A 16,418-nucleotide genomic window follows, 5' to 3' on the forward strand; every position below is an offset into this window, starting at 1 on the left:
CTGAACCTTAGCTCAGCATGCTCTGGGGAAACTAAGGAGATATAAATTAAATAAAGGATAGATACACAGAGAAGATACATGAACTAAATAGACAGTTACAGATTTACAAATTACCACATACAGAAATCAAGGCGAAGGGAGTCACTTCAGAGCCTGAAAGAAATCTCCTAGGACTCCTAGGACCACAGTAGTTATATATCAATCAATCCACAAAAGGTTGGTTAGACCTATTTCATTGGCAAACTTGAACAACAAAAAAGCCACCATGCGGGGCGCCTGGGTGGCTCAGTTGGTTAAGCGTCTGCCTTCGGCTCAGGCCCTGATCTCAGGGTCCTGGGATCGAGTCCCATATCGGGCTCCCTGCTCGGCAGGGAGTCTGCTTCTCCCTCTGCCCTCCCCGCCCCATACTCTCTCTCAAATAAATAAAACCTTAAAAAAAAAAAAAAAGCCACCATGTAGAGTTAGAATTTACTTGGAGCAGAATGGAAATGAAATCAAACTTGGAGATGGACCTGGCAGCCTTATCTTTAAGGATGTCAGAAAAAGTAAGCAACTGAACTAAATTCAGCAGTTCTCAACAACCAGAAAAGAGTCATGGATAAGGCAGAAAGGAGATAAGGGGGCACTCCCCTGACCACCCTTCAGGAAATGGGGTATATGGTATACTTTTCCTATCAGTAGACACTGACAAAACCCAGGATCTCATTCAGAAATTCAATAAATTCCTTAGAAATTCCTAGAAGCATTAAGAGCTAAATATTATAAAACTATAGCATAAGTACCCCAAGCCTAAAATTCTTCCATTGCCAACAATCCTCTGTTCTTCACAAAAAGTGCAAAGTCCTCTGTAAAAGCAGCAATCCCAATCCAGAGCCCCTCAAGCAGAGGTCTCTCAGAGATCCTACTTTCATTTCACCCCTCAATTAAAGATCTTTCTCTAGTTCTCTATCACTCATGTCTGTTCTAACATGGTAGACTAGGAAGAGCAGAACCTATCCATGACAAGTCTAGATTCCAACCTAAAGTCAGCATGTCACTAGTGACCTCAGAGAAGTCACTAGTCACCTCACATGATTATTCCATAGGAGCTAACAACAGTTCTCAATTGTTTTTGAGGATTCGAAAAGGTAGGAAGGGGCGTTCTCCATGAAAGGTGATTTACTTTCTTTTGTCCCCTAATTTTCAGGATCCTCGTCTTCTCAGAACCCATCATGCATGTCTTCACTACTCCATGGAAAGCAAACAATGCCTTCACCATTATCCAGTTACTTTTAGATCTTTAAACAACTCACCCTTCCTGCAAAGTCCTTCATTCCCATCTGCTATTTTTCTTCAAGACCCACGAAGCTCTTCCTGGCGAACTTCAATCTACACTCTTCAGTGTCCCAGAATTTCAACTTAATTATTTTTACTATGCTTATATTCTCCCATTGATTCCCTCTGCGTGAATGTTTTTGTCTCATCTCCTCAAACACATTACAAATTACCTGAAGATAGAGTGTTTCAATATCTGTTGTTACCCACCCATCGCATATTACAACAGCCCTAAATGAAGGATTTTCCCACCACGGTCACCTTATTTACAGAAGACCTTTGTCCACTAACTAGATTTACAATCCAATAAGCTCATCTCTTTTTGGTAGGTAGCTCTTTTAATTTACTTGGAAATACTTCACAAAATTTCATAAACTTCTCTAGGAAAGCCACACAATTCAAGCTTCAGACTTACTATTCTGAAAGGCTCAATGAGAGGAAGCCATTACTCAGAACATGTCCAAACGAAAAAAGATGGGGTCTTCACACTATAAGTCATTTATGAAACATTTAGATTTCACCACAGAAATTAAATAATAAGTTATATAAAAACCAGATATTGTAACCAAATCACAACCACGTAGACATTCTTAGAGGATTCTCTAAACCTGCAGCGAAACCCGCAAACCTACGATTTTACCACCTGAAACCACAAAAGCATCAACCAAAACTACTACCTGCTTAAAGGTACGTGAGAAGAGCAAAGACACGTGAGTGCTCTTCCCACACCATTCCCCACACTTTTCTTCCTGAGACTTTCCATGAAGCTCACCTGAAAGCTTTCCTGAAAGAATTCTGCAGGTACTTCAATTAAAACCATCTGTCCACTCACCCAAGAAACATCTGTTAACACCTATTATTGCTAGGGACTGCTGGTAGAGAACAGAAAGACAGTAAGAGAAACAGATCTTAGATGATTAAGCCTCAGATTTCGGGCACTACCATTTTAAGTCAAAATCATACCAGAAACAAACAAAACCACCCGTATATTATTTTGTATAACTGACTGAAAAGTTTAGTTTTTTTTAATTTGAGGAATAATTTACACACAATGAAGTACAAAAATATCAAATGTACAGCTCTGAACTTGTACATATCTATACATCTATGTAACCCCCCCCAAATCAAGACATAGAACATAAAGTCAGAACTATATAGGAGCTAAAAGACTGGCCATTAACCTTATCTCTGAAAACACTGACAGGCACCTCTGTAGTCACTGTCATGGAGAATCATTTTGGTTAACAGAAACCTTCACGTACTCTGTGATTTATCATCACAAAACAAAATTCACTGAATCCATAACTCTACATAAGACCATTTCCATTTTTTAAGAATTTAAAAAAAAATGTGAAGGAGGCTGATTCTCGATTAATATTTCCAGGAACTTTCAAAACAAAAAGATAACAAAAATCCAAAGAAGATGATATAACAAAAATTCCACGTTGCCTTCCATATAACAGGAAGCGGCCCACATAGTTGGAAACAAAGAGTAAAAGAAGGGAGCCCAGGGAATATAACTCCAAAAGTTTTAAAAGAAATCATGTAAATCCCCTAATTCATCTCCCAGCCTTGTCACAGGGTTCTCCTCCCACAAGAGATCTGAGAGCCCCATTGTCTGAGAAAAAGATAAGTCTGCTTTATTTTAATTCATGAATATGTAGCTTCTAGGGCACCAGGCTGACTGGGCCCAGTTATTTTAGGATGGCCTCCTGGAAGAGCCCATGGAAAGAAAAGCAGATGTACTTAATTAGTGTCCCCACAGTCTGGCACAATACTCTAAAACCTCAGAGATATTTCTATAAATGTGTTTTCTGGTAACCACTTTTAGCGAGCTATCAATTTTAGGCACTAATGAGCAACCATCTAACTTTTATCATTTTATAAGAAGGGAGATGCTTGCAAATCCTAGCAAGGCCCTCTTACAAATCTAAAAGCAAGCAACTTAGGCAAGACAATAGAACCAGCACACAGTCATCTTGGAACTTTACCCTTTGAAACTGACAATTTAAGATAAGGGACAGATTAATCCCTTATTTTTAAAAATGTTCTCAGGAATTTGGGGCAGTAAAAATAAACAAACAGCTCTGCTCTGAGCTTTGACACTTTTCCCTGAAACTCAAACAGAACAGTGGTAGAGCTGTCAATTAGGTACAGCTGGAAACAAGGAACAAGTAAGAAAGCATCTGTTGGTTCTGCACCCATTAACTCTAGACAAGTAAGTGATGACCGTCCATCTGCCTGACGACTATAACGTGGTTCTTCGATAGCCTGCAGGGAAGAGGGAAGGGTCCCTCAGTATGCCTGTCTTCTAATTGTACCCCAATGAATCAAATAAACTAAAAATGATGCCACACACAATAAGCATATAAGATATGTCATTGTAACTTTTCCCCACAACTGCCCTTTAAGATATCCTTGAAGGGGGTATTTTAACAACGGACATGAGTGCAGGTCCATTTCTAAAGAAAACACACACGATATTAACATTAAATTTTCAGAAATACATATTCACTATGAGATTCAAATCTGAGAAGATAGCTTACTCATATAATTTATCTAGATGACTTCAAATCACATAAAAGTCTAATTTTACCCAAAAAAGGACACTCACAGATCTTTCAATTCCATGTCAGTTCTACATCTAACTCAGAACTTTTTTTAAAACTATAGAAATAAAAAAACCATGTACCACATTTAATATTAGCTATTACAGTGGCATATGTCTCAAGAAAATAGAGAGATGACACACATAAAAACAAACACCAACTCCACAGTATTGCTGAGGACAATTTAAAGTAAGATGCGATGTCTGGGGACTTCTTATAATTCAGGCATTCATGTATTCACTCACTCCACATACATTTATGGAACACTACACCAGACACATTGCTAAGCACTGGAGGTACAAAGACTCTAGCCTCCATCGAAAAAAGTGAATGCTCTCTGCTCACACCTTTCACTTACAACTTATTATATAACACTGAATGCACTGGTCTAGGGTGGAAGTCACAAAATGTGTGCTGTAGAGGCCCAGATAGTAAATATTTCAGCCTCTGAGGGTCAAGACATACAGTATCTGTTGAGGTAATTCAATCCCTTTATAGCACAGAAGCAGCCATAGACAATAGGTTCATAAATGAAAGTCATTGTGTTCCAATGGAACTTTATGGATACCAAAATTTGAATTTCATATGATTTTCATATGTCACAGAATTTCACTCTTCTTCTGATTGTTGAATGAAAAATGTAAAAACATTTGATACAAAAAGAGGTGGCAACCCTGGGCTGGATTTGGCGAGTAGGCTATAATCTGCCTACATCCCAGTCTAGAGATACAGGTCTTCACATTTAGGTCACAAGTTCCATGAGGTCAGGGGAATGTCCTATAAATCACTATGCATCCAGGAATTAATATGGTGCTGAGGAATGGCAAGCAATTAACTAATGTTGGTTATACTGAACTGAATTAAAAGACTAAGTTCCCTGACTCTGTCTTCAAAGACTTCATGGTCAAGAAGTGGTAATAGACAAATCAAGAAACATATATTACTGATAAGTGCTGTGGTAGATACCTACAGGGTGGTGTGAGTGGGACACCTAATCCATGCCTGGGAGAAGGATGGAAAGGGTAGAAGACAAACTGGGGAAGAACTCCTGAAGGCGGTGACACCTAGGAGAAGAGTTCCAAACCAAAGAAGCAGCCCTTTGAGCATATAAAATGACAAGAGATAAACCCAGAGGTTAAAACAACAGTCCAGATCCTAAAGTGCCTTGTATATCATGCCAAGGAGTCTGGACTTTATCCTAAAGGTTTGAGGAACCACTGAAGAATTTTAGCTGGGAAATGATATCATGAGATTTGCATTTTAGAACCATCACTCAGTCCAAAGTGTGGCTGCCTGAACAGAAGGGGCAAAATGGCAGCAGAAAGACCACCAGGTAGTTAGAAAGCTGTTGCGGTAATTCAGGTGAAATTCAATGGAAAGCTAAAATAAGGTAGAGATAAAGGTGAGGATTCAAGAGACACAGTGGCTGGATATAGGAGGTAAGAGTGGCATCTTGGACAGATTGTAGTAAGGATGGGTGGGAAAGAAAGGGGTGCAGTTACAGTTGTCCAGAACTGACCTGCCTCCAGCAGTGGATCCTATCTGCTCTCCACACAGTAATCTTACTGATGAGAGCCTATCAAGCCTGGTTATCTTTTATGAGAGACTTGGCAAAAAACTGGTCTAGAGCCTCAGGATTAAACAGTAGTGCATTCATTGAAATATGACTTTGAGTTGGGTAAGACAGTGAAGAATGAATATAGTTTTGGACATGGCCTTTGGACACCCTAAACTGACCATGTCCAATAAGTCTTTAGGACTGGAGTAAGAGCTGGCCTAGAGATACAAGTTTAGAATTTATTAATTTGCAAACAGTAAATAATGCCCTGAGACTAAGAGGAATTCACTCAAGGAAAGTGAGTCCCATGAAAAGGAAAGGAATCCAAAAATATAAGTGAAAAAGAACAGAGGGAAAAGGAGGAAAAGCAAGGGAGTCTGGTATCTCTGAAATCAGTATGTACATGAACTTGTATTTTAAAGCTGGCCTGGAATAAACTAGTCATTCTTTTGAAAGATCTGTTAAAGAAGCTAAGAGTTGCAAGGGTTAGTGCAATAGACTGAGTCAAAAACCTACCTCCACTGTGACTCTTGGCAAATCACCACCTCAGGATCCTCATCTTTGCTTTCACTGAATTGTGGAAGTCTAATCAGTGATAAACTGAAAGTTTCATAAAGTGTAAAATATTATAAAAGCACTCCTGATTTATTATCATTACGACAGCGTACGAAAATTCTATCTAAGAGTGTAAACTTCTGAAGACACAATCTTCAATCCTGTATACCTATCAGGTACTGTTACTATGTATTTAGTAGGTATTTAAAAAATGTTTGCAGAATATTTGGCAGTAACATGAGAATGTATGCATGGTGGGGGAAGGAGCAAATAGCAAAAGGCATATCCAACTTCCTAAAAGGATTTAGAACTGAAATAGTCAAACCAACCCTCCCACAACTGTGGCCAATGAGAAAATAATGGGGGGGTGCTTATAGTCCCAACTTCTTTCCTAATGTGTAAATTGTTTCTCTGAATGCTTTAGAAACACGGAGAAGGTATTTACAGAAAAAGTCATGAATTGTAGAAAAGGAAAACAGCCAACAGCAACTTTATAAAACTGTTCAACTACCACTGGCCATTAAAGAAGAGCTCCCTAACTTCTCAAGTTGAAACCTGCAACATGTAAATCAGTCCTTTGTGAGACAAACTAAAATAGTGTCCCCTCGGGGTGTGCAAATACCACAGTGAAGTCACCAGAGTGAACTATTCCCTGACACAGTCAGAACCTACCTTGCAAAGATTGTCCTGGGGAAAAAAATTGCTGTTTGTTTCATTTTAAATATACACTGAAAGGAACAGAATAAAATGCAATATCCTTACATATCAATTATTCTGATTTAGACACACAAAAAGGATATACCTAAAAAGCATTATTTAATTACTGTTCCTAAAGCTTATAGAAGGAGGTTGGAAACAAATCTGGTCTTGGTGTAAATTTTAGGAGTTCCATAAACTTTGATTGAGTTGGTTTATAAGCAGTTTCTTCCTTAATCTAATTGTTTTCAGAAAGGGGGAGAGCTACCTTCCTCTAAGATTCAGACCCAGCCTGCCAAGTTTCCATCCGCAATGACTATCAAGTTAATTAAAAAGGCTGTTTAATAAAAGTCAAATCCTCAGCTACAATCTTACTATCAACTATCCCACTGATACTAATAAAATTTATTATGACTTATTATATAACATAAAAGCCAAACTTTTAAAGAGCAGTTGAATAATCCATACAGAAGTTAGGAAAGAAGATCCAGAAGTTGAATGCAAAATAAAACTTTTTAGAACAGGGTGCCTGGCTGAGATTTCTCTCCACAACAGACAGAAAATGCAATTCTTGTTCCCACAGCAACTTGAACTGATTATATCTGAGGATACACTGCACCCTGGATTACTGTATATGGTGCTTAAGACATGGCTGCTTTCAGAATCCACACTGATTTTCCTGGCTTCTGTACAAGTGATGATAATGGTACAATGATCTAATTTGTCCTTGCCATCAGTTAAAATCTGCCTTACTGACCACCCCCTCTAAATGGTAGCAGTTAAAACAATAAAATAATTTTATATATACATATGTATGCATGAAAAGTTTCTGGAAGGCTGCATGAGAAATTGTGAATGGTGGTCTCTTCCAACTTAGCAACTGAAGAGGAAGAGATTCCCTAGTCATTATATGTAACTGTTTTAATTCACCATGTTTTATTTTTACAGTAAAAAAATGACCTATGATTAATGCCAAAACATGTATGTTTCTTGTAACAACGTAAGTGCAGTCTGACTTTGCTTATTTTAAAGTTTACTGCGTTTAAAGTTCAACATCAAAAGGGAGGGGAGAGAAGTGTTGGCTAGCCCTGCTTCTTTCACACTGCTCTCTTGGAGTTTCACAGGCTCTGTAAGGGCAAAGCACAATATGCATCACTTGCTTAAGGGTATGTGAAATTTGAACTGGATGGGAGATTTAATAGATGCACAAACAGTCATGGTACTTGAATTCATGGGAAACAGCGAGCTAGAGCCCATGGAGTAACTCAAGTTAGGAACTGAATATGCTGAACATCAAAATACACAATGATACATAAAGCCCTGCCTATACGTTCTAGATCATAACTTGCATGTATACATACATCCTTGTCATTAAAAAATAAGTGGGGGGGGGAGAAAGAGAGAGAGGAGATACTGAGAGAGGAGAGGGAGAGAGAGACTGAGACATCACCCCCACGACACACAAATCTCCCTCCCCTTTTCCACCTTTTGCACCACACACAACTTCCTCTGGGACATCATTTAGGATCCAAGAAAAAGTACAGTAAGTTCTAGTCAGGCTTTTAGAAACTATCTTAAAAGTCTCAAGTAAATGTTTTCACAAGTTAATCACAATACTCATATGGAAACTATTTTAAGTAACTTTTTTTAAACCCATAGTTTTATAAACTTCATTTACCACGAATATTACCAAAAACTGAAGAAGACTTTTTCAGCAAAAACAAGTCCAAGCATTCATTTTTAGGGCACAAAGTCATGTAAGAGTCCTAAGTAGATGGCCTCTGAGATTTCTTTTGACCTTTAAATGACCACAACCCAAAATTAATATATCTGCTCCCCAACAGTAACAACCTAACTTGACTGTTAACTGTCTTATCTTTTACCTTTGTAACAGAGAAATAATCTCTGAGTAATCTACCTACCTCTGCAATCACCTAAAATAACCTTTTGCTACACAGTGCCCACAGCAGAAAACTCAGAAGGCCAAGATTGACAGCCTGACCTTTACCTAAATAACAGATTCGTATTCTGAAATTTTCAGTTGAATCTCAGGCACTTTGAGACATCGAGCAAATGCTTTCACTTTGAAATTTTTAGTATTTGAAAATAGATAAAATAAAACTTTGTGGGCATTCCAAATTCAACACAGAAACTTTAATAAGTCAAAATTTCCACAAAAATAATTGGATATAAATTTCAAAAATAATTTTGGCCAAGTTTAAAAATATAACACCTAAGAGCATATAGTTGTCTAAAGAGTTAGAGTACCCATGAAGTCTTAGAAGACCCTAGGTCTCTTGCTGTGTCTTAGAAAGGCACCTGTTCCAATATACTGTAGGTTCTAGGCATTTCCAATACCTTTAAAACACTGAAGTACAGTCTACTTCTTCCACCTCTGAAAAACAGGTGCCCCAGAGTTTCACTTTATGAACTTATTTTCCAAAAGTTCATCTTCCTAATAACTTGTCTAAAAACAAAATGGTATTACAAAGGTGCTAAACACTGCTTTTCTAAAACTCCACACACAGTAATTTAACTACTTTTCCAGGTACTTTTGGTAAGTTATATTCTTTCTCTGGAATCCTGACACTTACATAAAGTTTAATGTGCCAGAGAGCAGTGGAAAGAAAAATGCAAAACCATGACCAAAAGAACTATTTGCCTATAAAACATTGCTTTCAAAGACCCTCAAATAATATTAGCCTTATAGAATGATCTGGCTTTGACTTAAGAATGGCTTGGGCCCTATGTTCTCTCTGGAAGTTCATTACTACCAGCTACCAGGAAAATCAATTATTTCAATGCAATGGGGACTGCAGCCCTACAAATCAGATGCCAGTTTCTCACACATATTTTACTCTGTTAAACACAATAATGAATTATTCTGCTTGTTTATATAGTTCAGTGATGAAGAAAAACAGACCAAACGTGATTTTTTTACCTTAGGATAAAATGTCCATCCTCATCTACCCCCAGCAACAAAGTTTTCTATACATCCTTTTCCTGATTTCTAAAAGGTCATTCATACATGTTGCTACACTTGTTTTGAATCAAAGTAAAAGGAAAGACAGTAAGGAGAGCTTTTATACCCAGGGACCAAACTGGCCAGAAATTACAGTGAGTGCACACTTTCTTTTGTTTTCTCTGTTCCTGGAGTAGCAGTGAAATAGTTTTGTGGCCCTTAATTAACGCTAAACAACTCTAAAGAACAATAACTTTAAAAGCGAATTTCTATTTTAGTTACAAATAGGCCATACCGGTAGTAAAAGCATTTGCTTCTCTCAAATTCCCTTCACTAGAGACCCTTTGCTCTCTGGCTTATTCAATAGAGCAAACAGCAATCACGCTCAATCCTGGAGAGACAGGCATTTAAACAAGATAAAAGTGCTGAAGGTGGACCTTCCTATCTCTGATCCAAGAACGCTCCATGATGGCCCTGAGAGGAGGGAGAAAAGCGAGAATAGGGGTTTCTCATTAACGCTTTCAAAAAAAGGGGACAAAAAGCCCAAATGGCGAATCATTAAGGAAGCGAAAATCTGGTTAAATTAGAACAGAAAAGCAAACAAAGATGCTAGCGCGAGGCATCCTGGCCCTCGGCGGAATGTTAAGTGCTAGATCTAGTTTAGAAGTTGGAAAAGGGAGTATCTGTGTGGCCCATGCTGGGGAGCAGAGAACCAGCATGCGGCTGTTTGGGCCCCGCAGGCTGGGCCAGGAGGTGAAGATGGCCAGGGAGCTGGGCTGCTGGCGAGCAGTAGCAGGAACAGGGCTGTCACCGCTTACCCAGGTGCAGCGTGAGGTTGATGGAGTTGGGGTACTGCACCCCGGCCAGCATGGTCTGGCTTTGCCACCAGGTGGTGTCGGCCTGGTTGTTGTAGTCGGTCAAGAAGGCTGCCCCGTGCTGCAGGTGGGGCTGCCCGGCGTCGCACAGGTGACAGGACTTGGTGACCCCGGTCACCCCGGTCTGCACACAGTACTCCTCGGGCGGAGCCCCGCACGTGTTGGTGGCCACCACGGTCACGTTGAAGGCGGCGTTGACGAACTCGGGCATGCAGCGCTGCGACCGCCCGCCCTCGTCCGTGCACTCGTCCATGGCTGCCCGGGCGCAGCCGGCCGCAGCGGCCGCCAGCAGCGCCAACACCGGCCAGAGCCGCCCCCGGGGCCGCAGCGCCGGGGCGGCCGGCTCGCTGCCCCTCATCCCGCCGCCCGCGCGCTGGGCCACGGCGAAGGCAAGGGCGCGGGCGCGTTCCTCTCGCCCAGCGGTGTCCCGGGGAGGCCGCTCCGCGGGCTGAGCCTCGGGGCCCAGGGGCCGGACTCTTGGGGCGGGTGGTGGCGGCGGCTCGTATTGGAGAGACGGGCCAGTGGGCGCCGCTGGCGACGACCGCGCGGCTCGCTGACCACTGCCCGGCTCGTCGCCTCCGCGCCTCCCTCACCCACCCGCGACACAGCCCGCACTCGGCGCCGACCCCCGACTTCCGAGCGCGGGCCCGAGAGCGCGCCCCCGGGGAGGAAGGAGCAGGGGGTGGGGTCGGCAGAGTGGGGTGGGGTCTGGCGGAGGAGAAAGCCTAACCCCGGCCTCCTCTCAACAGCTCCCGCGGCCCCCGTCGCTGTTCCCCCGCCCTCCTCGCGCCGTGGACTGAGCGTCCGCCCGGGGGACTCGCGGCGGCGGGGGCGGCGGCATCTCGCGCTCGGGCCCGCGGCGCGGGATCGGCGGGGGAGGGGCCTTGAGGGGCGCGAGGGGTGGGCGGGGAGTGAGGGAAGGGGTGGGTGGGGGACCCGGGAATGGGAGGGGGAAGAGAGAGGCGGAGGGAGAGCGGGGGAGGGAGGGGCGGCGGGGCGGTGCATGCCGGGAGGGAAGGGGAGGCTGAGGAGAGCCCGCGCGCTGGGGTAGTTGGACGCCGGGGTACCCTGGCTCCGCGTCTCCGGAGTACTCCGGTTGGGGGAAGGGGTAATGGAGGGAGCCTTAGAGGGGCGACGCTGGGTCGGTGAGGTCACTTGGAATCGGCCTTTGGGCCCCGCGCCAACCTGGGCCGCGGCAAGGCGGATCTCCGCGCCACCAGGTGTCGGTCGTTGCGTCCAGCCGGCCGCGCCCTGGGGCCGGGACCCGAGGGACCGGACGGTGGGAGCTGCCCGCAGGCTCCTCGCCCCCGCCGGCCGCCCCGGGAATGCCCCCTGCTGCGCGGGGCGGGGCTCTAGCCTTTTTCAGGGAGAGGTCCCGGGATGTCCGGGGACCGACATGGTCCCCGGAGAATTAAGGGCCTTGGTCCCAGCATCAAAATAAATTTTCTGAAGCAATTTCCTGCCTCTGAATTAAAGTGTAACCCATCCTTTAATAGGGGCAGAGAAGGAAGTGAAAGGGCTGGGAATGGAATGACATTTTTCCCCTGGGTAGGCAGACCCACTGCGAAATTCTTCCACTGTGTTGTTTATGTTCCCCATCTTGCCTTTAAAAGACTCGAAATTATCTGGATCTGACATCCTCCTTTTCGGGCTTGCTGAGTCACGGAATATTCTCCGTGCCAGAATGACTCAGTTCACAGAACCTGAGCCAGAAGATCATGAGTTTTAGTCCCAGATCAGAACCTGGGCACTTACCCAGTGCTGATACGACAAGGAAGGACCGGGAAAGGAGGGTGCTATAAAAGTGGACGGCCGGGGTGGGTGGCTTTTAAACGTCTGGAGTCCCCAGGTAAAGTGGATGCAATTACTGGATGCTCATGAGACAGATTCTTTTTTAACCTTTCCAGATCGTAATAGTAAAGTGAGAATAATAAATATATGCCTCCCCAACCCCCCCGCTCGAAAAAAGCCCAACCCCACAAAAAGAAACAAAAGACCCCATACCTAGGTTTGGATTCAGTAGCTCCGTTAGAGTGGGGATCTGAAATAATGAAGTAAGTGTTTGTTAGATTACTATGGTTGGGGTCGGTGTTAACTCCACGAGTACTTTAAGGATAACGGTCTGGTGGCGGGGGGGGGGGGTCTTTCTTGCCAAAATACTGAGTTTGTCTTGCCAGAATGCTGAGTTTGCTTAACAGGCACATGGATCACTTGTATTGTTCATTTATTTGATGAGATGGGTGAAGGTGATGCATGACTAAAAGCCTCTTAACCCCTCATCCCTTGGCACCTCCGCTTTGGAAGAAGAAACTTGTGGGACTGTGGGTAACAGTATTTTAATCCTTTCGTATTCGAGTTGAAGCAAAATAAATATATTCATTTATACCTAAAGAGGATAATATTCTCTCTTTCATTGTACTTGAGAACCAAGGCATATAGGACGAAGATAAGAATGTTAGTTGTAAATAAAGAATGTTAGTTGTAAAGGTATTTCTAATAAATATATTTAAGTAAATATATTAATGCATTTGACCTTAGAAATTTTCAATATTTTATTAGATATTGGCAAACCAAACAGTGGGGCTCCTTTTGTTTTCTACCAGGTTGAAACAGATAAAGGTAAGGAAACACCAAAGTTTGCAAAATCAAAATAAATGTTTGCTGTCGCTGCTCCCTTTTGGATTCTAATGTCCAAGGGTAACTTTATTACTTCTGCCCCAAAGTTTCATTACCAGAACCTCATCTGATATTTGTAAAGCACATAAAGAGACTTTGAATTAATTTCTAAATTCTATTGCTCATGGGAATGTGACAAGGAAATATCTATTTTGGAGAGAGGTAAAATGTAACCGGGCCTAGGCCGAGGGCTTGATAAAAAAAATTAAAACAACAACAACTTTGCTTCATTGTTTGAATTCTGATCCAAACAAAACAAAGGTTAAAATAAAAATTTTAAGACAATTTGGAAAATTTAAATGCTAATTAGATATTTTGTGATAACAAGTATTTTAGGTACCTGAAGATTTTACTGTTTACTAAATAGACTTGGTATTTTTTTTTAAAAAAGTGAAAGTGTGTGAGATTTTTTTTTTTTTTACTTAAGGTTACCCTGTGGGGTTTTTTTTTGGCGGGGGGGAGGGAGAGGGAGAGAGTATCCTAAGCAGGCTCCAGGTCCATCAGGGAGCGCAACATGGGGCTCGATCTCACAGCCCTGAGATCATGACCTGACCTGCATAGAAATCAAGAGCTTGACCGACTGAGCCACCCAGGCACTCCGAGGTTACCCTGTTTAAAAAAAAATTCTGCAGCCCTTTAATAATACATGTTCTTTTTTTTTTTTAAGATTTTATTTATTTGAGAGAGAGAGAATGAGAGATAGAGAGCACGAGAGGGAAGAGGGTCAGAGGGAGAAGCAGACTCCCCGCCGAGCAGGGAGCCCGATGCGGGACTCGATCCCGGGACTCCAGGACCATGACCTGAGCCGAAGGCAGTCGCCCAACCAACTGAGCCACCCAGGCGCCCTAATAATACATGTTCTTAACTGCTGACAAACTACATTATCTAGTAAACAGATGTAGTGTTTAGAAGAAAAATGTGAAGGTGTGGGAGAAATGGTTTCAGATCCCCTAAAAATGATATTAGTGCCCAACCACCAGGGTCTCTATGCAGCAAGAAAGGTAGAATGAGAGGATATAGTTGTTTATTATACAGACAAAAGAGTTCCAAAATTTTAAAAATCCCACTTAGAATTCCAGAAAAAAGAGATTTCCCCCTATCAGGATCTATCTAAACAATTTCAAGGAAGGGTGCTGATTTCCCTGGCTTGGGCCACCTGCAAATTTCTGGGCATACCCACCCCTAGCCAGTTGAATAAAGTAACATCACTAAAGCAGCCCAACAGAAAGCCATGGAGTCTGGGAAAAGCAGTTCTTCAAGGAAAGCGATTGCTGTTGCCAGAAGGGGGCAGGTTACGAGGTAGAAAAATAAAACAGATGTCTACTACATCCAAATTAAGAATGTATGATATAGTTAGAAAAACAACTTAAAGGGTTATAGTGACCTTTTAACATCGAAACTTTGCCCTTTTAAAAAATCTCTAATTACCAATGTGTCCATTTTCCCATTCTTAGTTTTTGCTGACTTCACTTCCCTGTATTTTTCCCAAGCCTAAGCATCACTATACTATATGCTTTATCTTTTATATTTAGAATGCAATCTAAAAATAAGTTACTACTAATATAATGTTAGGCTATATTTACCTTCTGTCTTATGCTTTTCAAAATGTAATAACTCTGAAGCAGGGGATATTAACTTGTCGCGTTGAAGAAACGAAGACTCAAAGAGATTAAGTAATCTCTAGCAAGCAGCAAGATCAAGACTGGAGCCTGCACTTTCTGGTTCCCTATCCAGTTCTGTTTCCTTTTCTGTTGTGTAAAGGTCATGGTCGAGTGTAAAGGAAGAGCTACCTCCAACTTTCAAGATTTTTAGGTTATCAAATGGGAATTCTAAATTAGATGAAAATTAATGTGATCCTGGAAGAAAATTAACAATATCCCTCATCAGAGTTACACTAACTACACACGATCCTTTGTGTTAGGTTTATAGATCCTTCCTGGATCCTTGGTACAAGTCCAAGCATAACAAGATAAGATATCTTTTGTGGCCATGCTCAGGTAAAGACAGGATTCCTCTCGTATGAGGTAAAACCTTCCCACCCAGCAACATGTACTTGATTTAAACCATCTTTATATTGTGATGCTGGTTTAAAAAGGAAGAGGAAAGAACACATCATAATTCATAAAATTTAAATTCAAACTTTATTTATTACAAAAACAATAAAAAAGAAAATATTTCCCAAAATGAGGAGCAAAGCCCAATCCCTCCCCAACCCCAAAATTTTCCCATCAAAGGAACAAAGAACTTCACATCTCAAAAATTTTACTGTTCTACTAACCAGATGTGGACTACATCTCACCATAGAGAACAGAGAGATAAATAATCTTTTATATGAAGATGACATGGTTTTATTATGGGAATTCAGAATATCCTTAATAAGTTGTTGACCCTGACTGGTTAAATACTGTCAGAAAAGGTACAGCATTGACCGTAGTTAACAATATTCTATCACATATTTGGAAGTTGCTAGAAGAGTAGGTCTTAAAAGTGCTCATCACAAGGGAAAAAAAGTTAACTATGAATGGTGATGGATGTTAGATTTATTGTTTTGTTTTGTTTTAAAGATTTTATTTATTTGAGAGAGAGAATGAGAGAGAGAGAAAGCACATGAGGTGGGGGAGGGTCAGAGGGAGAAGCAGACTTCCTGCTGAGCAGGGAGCCCGATGCCAGACTCAATCCAGGGACTCCAGGATCATGACCTGAGCCAAAGGCAGTCGCTTAACCAACTGAGCCACCCAGGCGCCCGATGTTAGATTTATTGTGGTGACCATTTTGCAGTATATACAAATATCAAATCATTACATTGTACACCTGAAACTAATATAATATGTCAATTATATCGCAATTAAAAAAAATCAACTCTAAAAGAAAAGGAAAGGATATTTCATACAAAACCAAAGTTAGTAGTAGTAGTAGTGGTTTTCTCCCAACATTTGATTGCCTTATAGTTCATTACCTTATTCAACTACTTAGATATATATCGAAATAGGGTTTTTTTTTTTGAGGATGTGCCTGAAAATTATATTGTTTAAAATTAGAAGTTTACACCTTTTTGAGCAAGATTTTTTTTTAAGATTTTATTTATTTGTCAGAGAGAGAGAAAGAACACAAGCAGGGGGAGTGGCAGGCAGAGGGAGAAGCAGGCTCCCTGCTGAGCAAGGAGTCTGATGCGG

General features: G+C 41.8%; 1 protein-coding gene across 2 annotated transcripts in view; it reads right to left on the bottom strand.

The window, feature by feature from the left end:
- LAMC1 (laminin subunit gamma 1) overlaps positions 1-11,398 on the bottom strand; it is a 123,363-nt gene extending 111,965 nt beyond the window's left edge. For both annotated transcript variants that reach the window (XM_025878030.2, XM_073900126.1), the window contains exon 1: positions 10,513-11,398. In XM_025878030.2, the coding sequence (XP_025733815.1) occupies positions 10,513-10,927 (415 nt within the window). In that variant the 5' untranslated portion in view covers positions 10,928-11,398. The remainder of the gene's footprint in view (positions 1-10,512) is intronic.
- Between the last annotated feature and the right edge of the window lie 5,020 nt (positions 11,399-16,418).

Source organism: Callorhinus ursinus, unplaced genomic scaffold (assembly GCF_003265705.2).
Source record: "Callorhinus ursinus isolate GAN/ISIS: 27379988/994484 unplaced genomic scaffold, GSC_fseal_2.0 scaffold13, whole genome shotgun sequence".
Classification (NCBI taxonomy): Eukaryota; Metazoa; Chordata; class Mammalia; order Carnivora; family Otariidae; genus Callorhinus; species Callorhinus ursinus.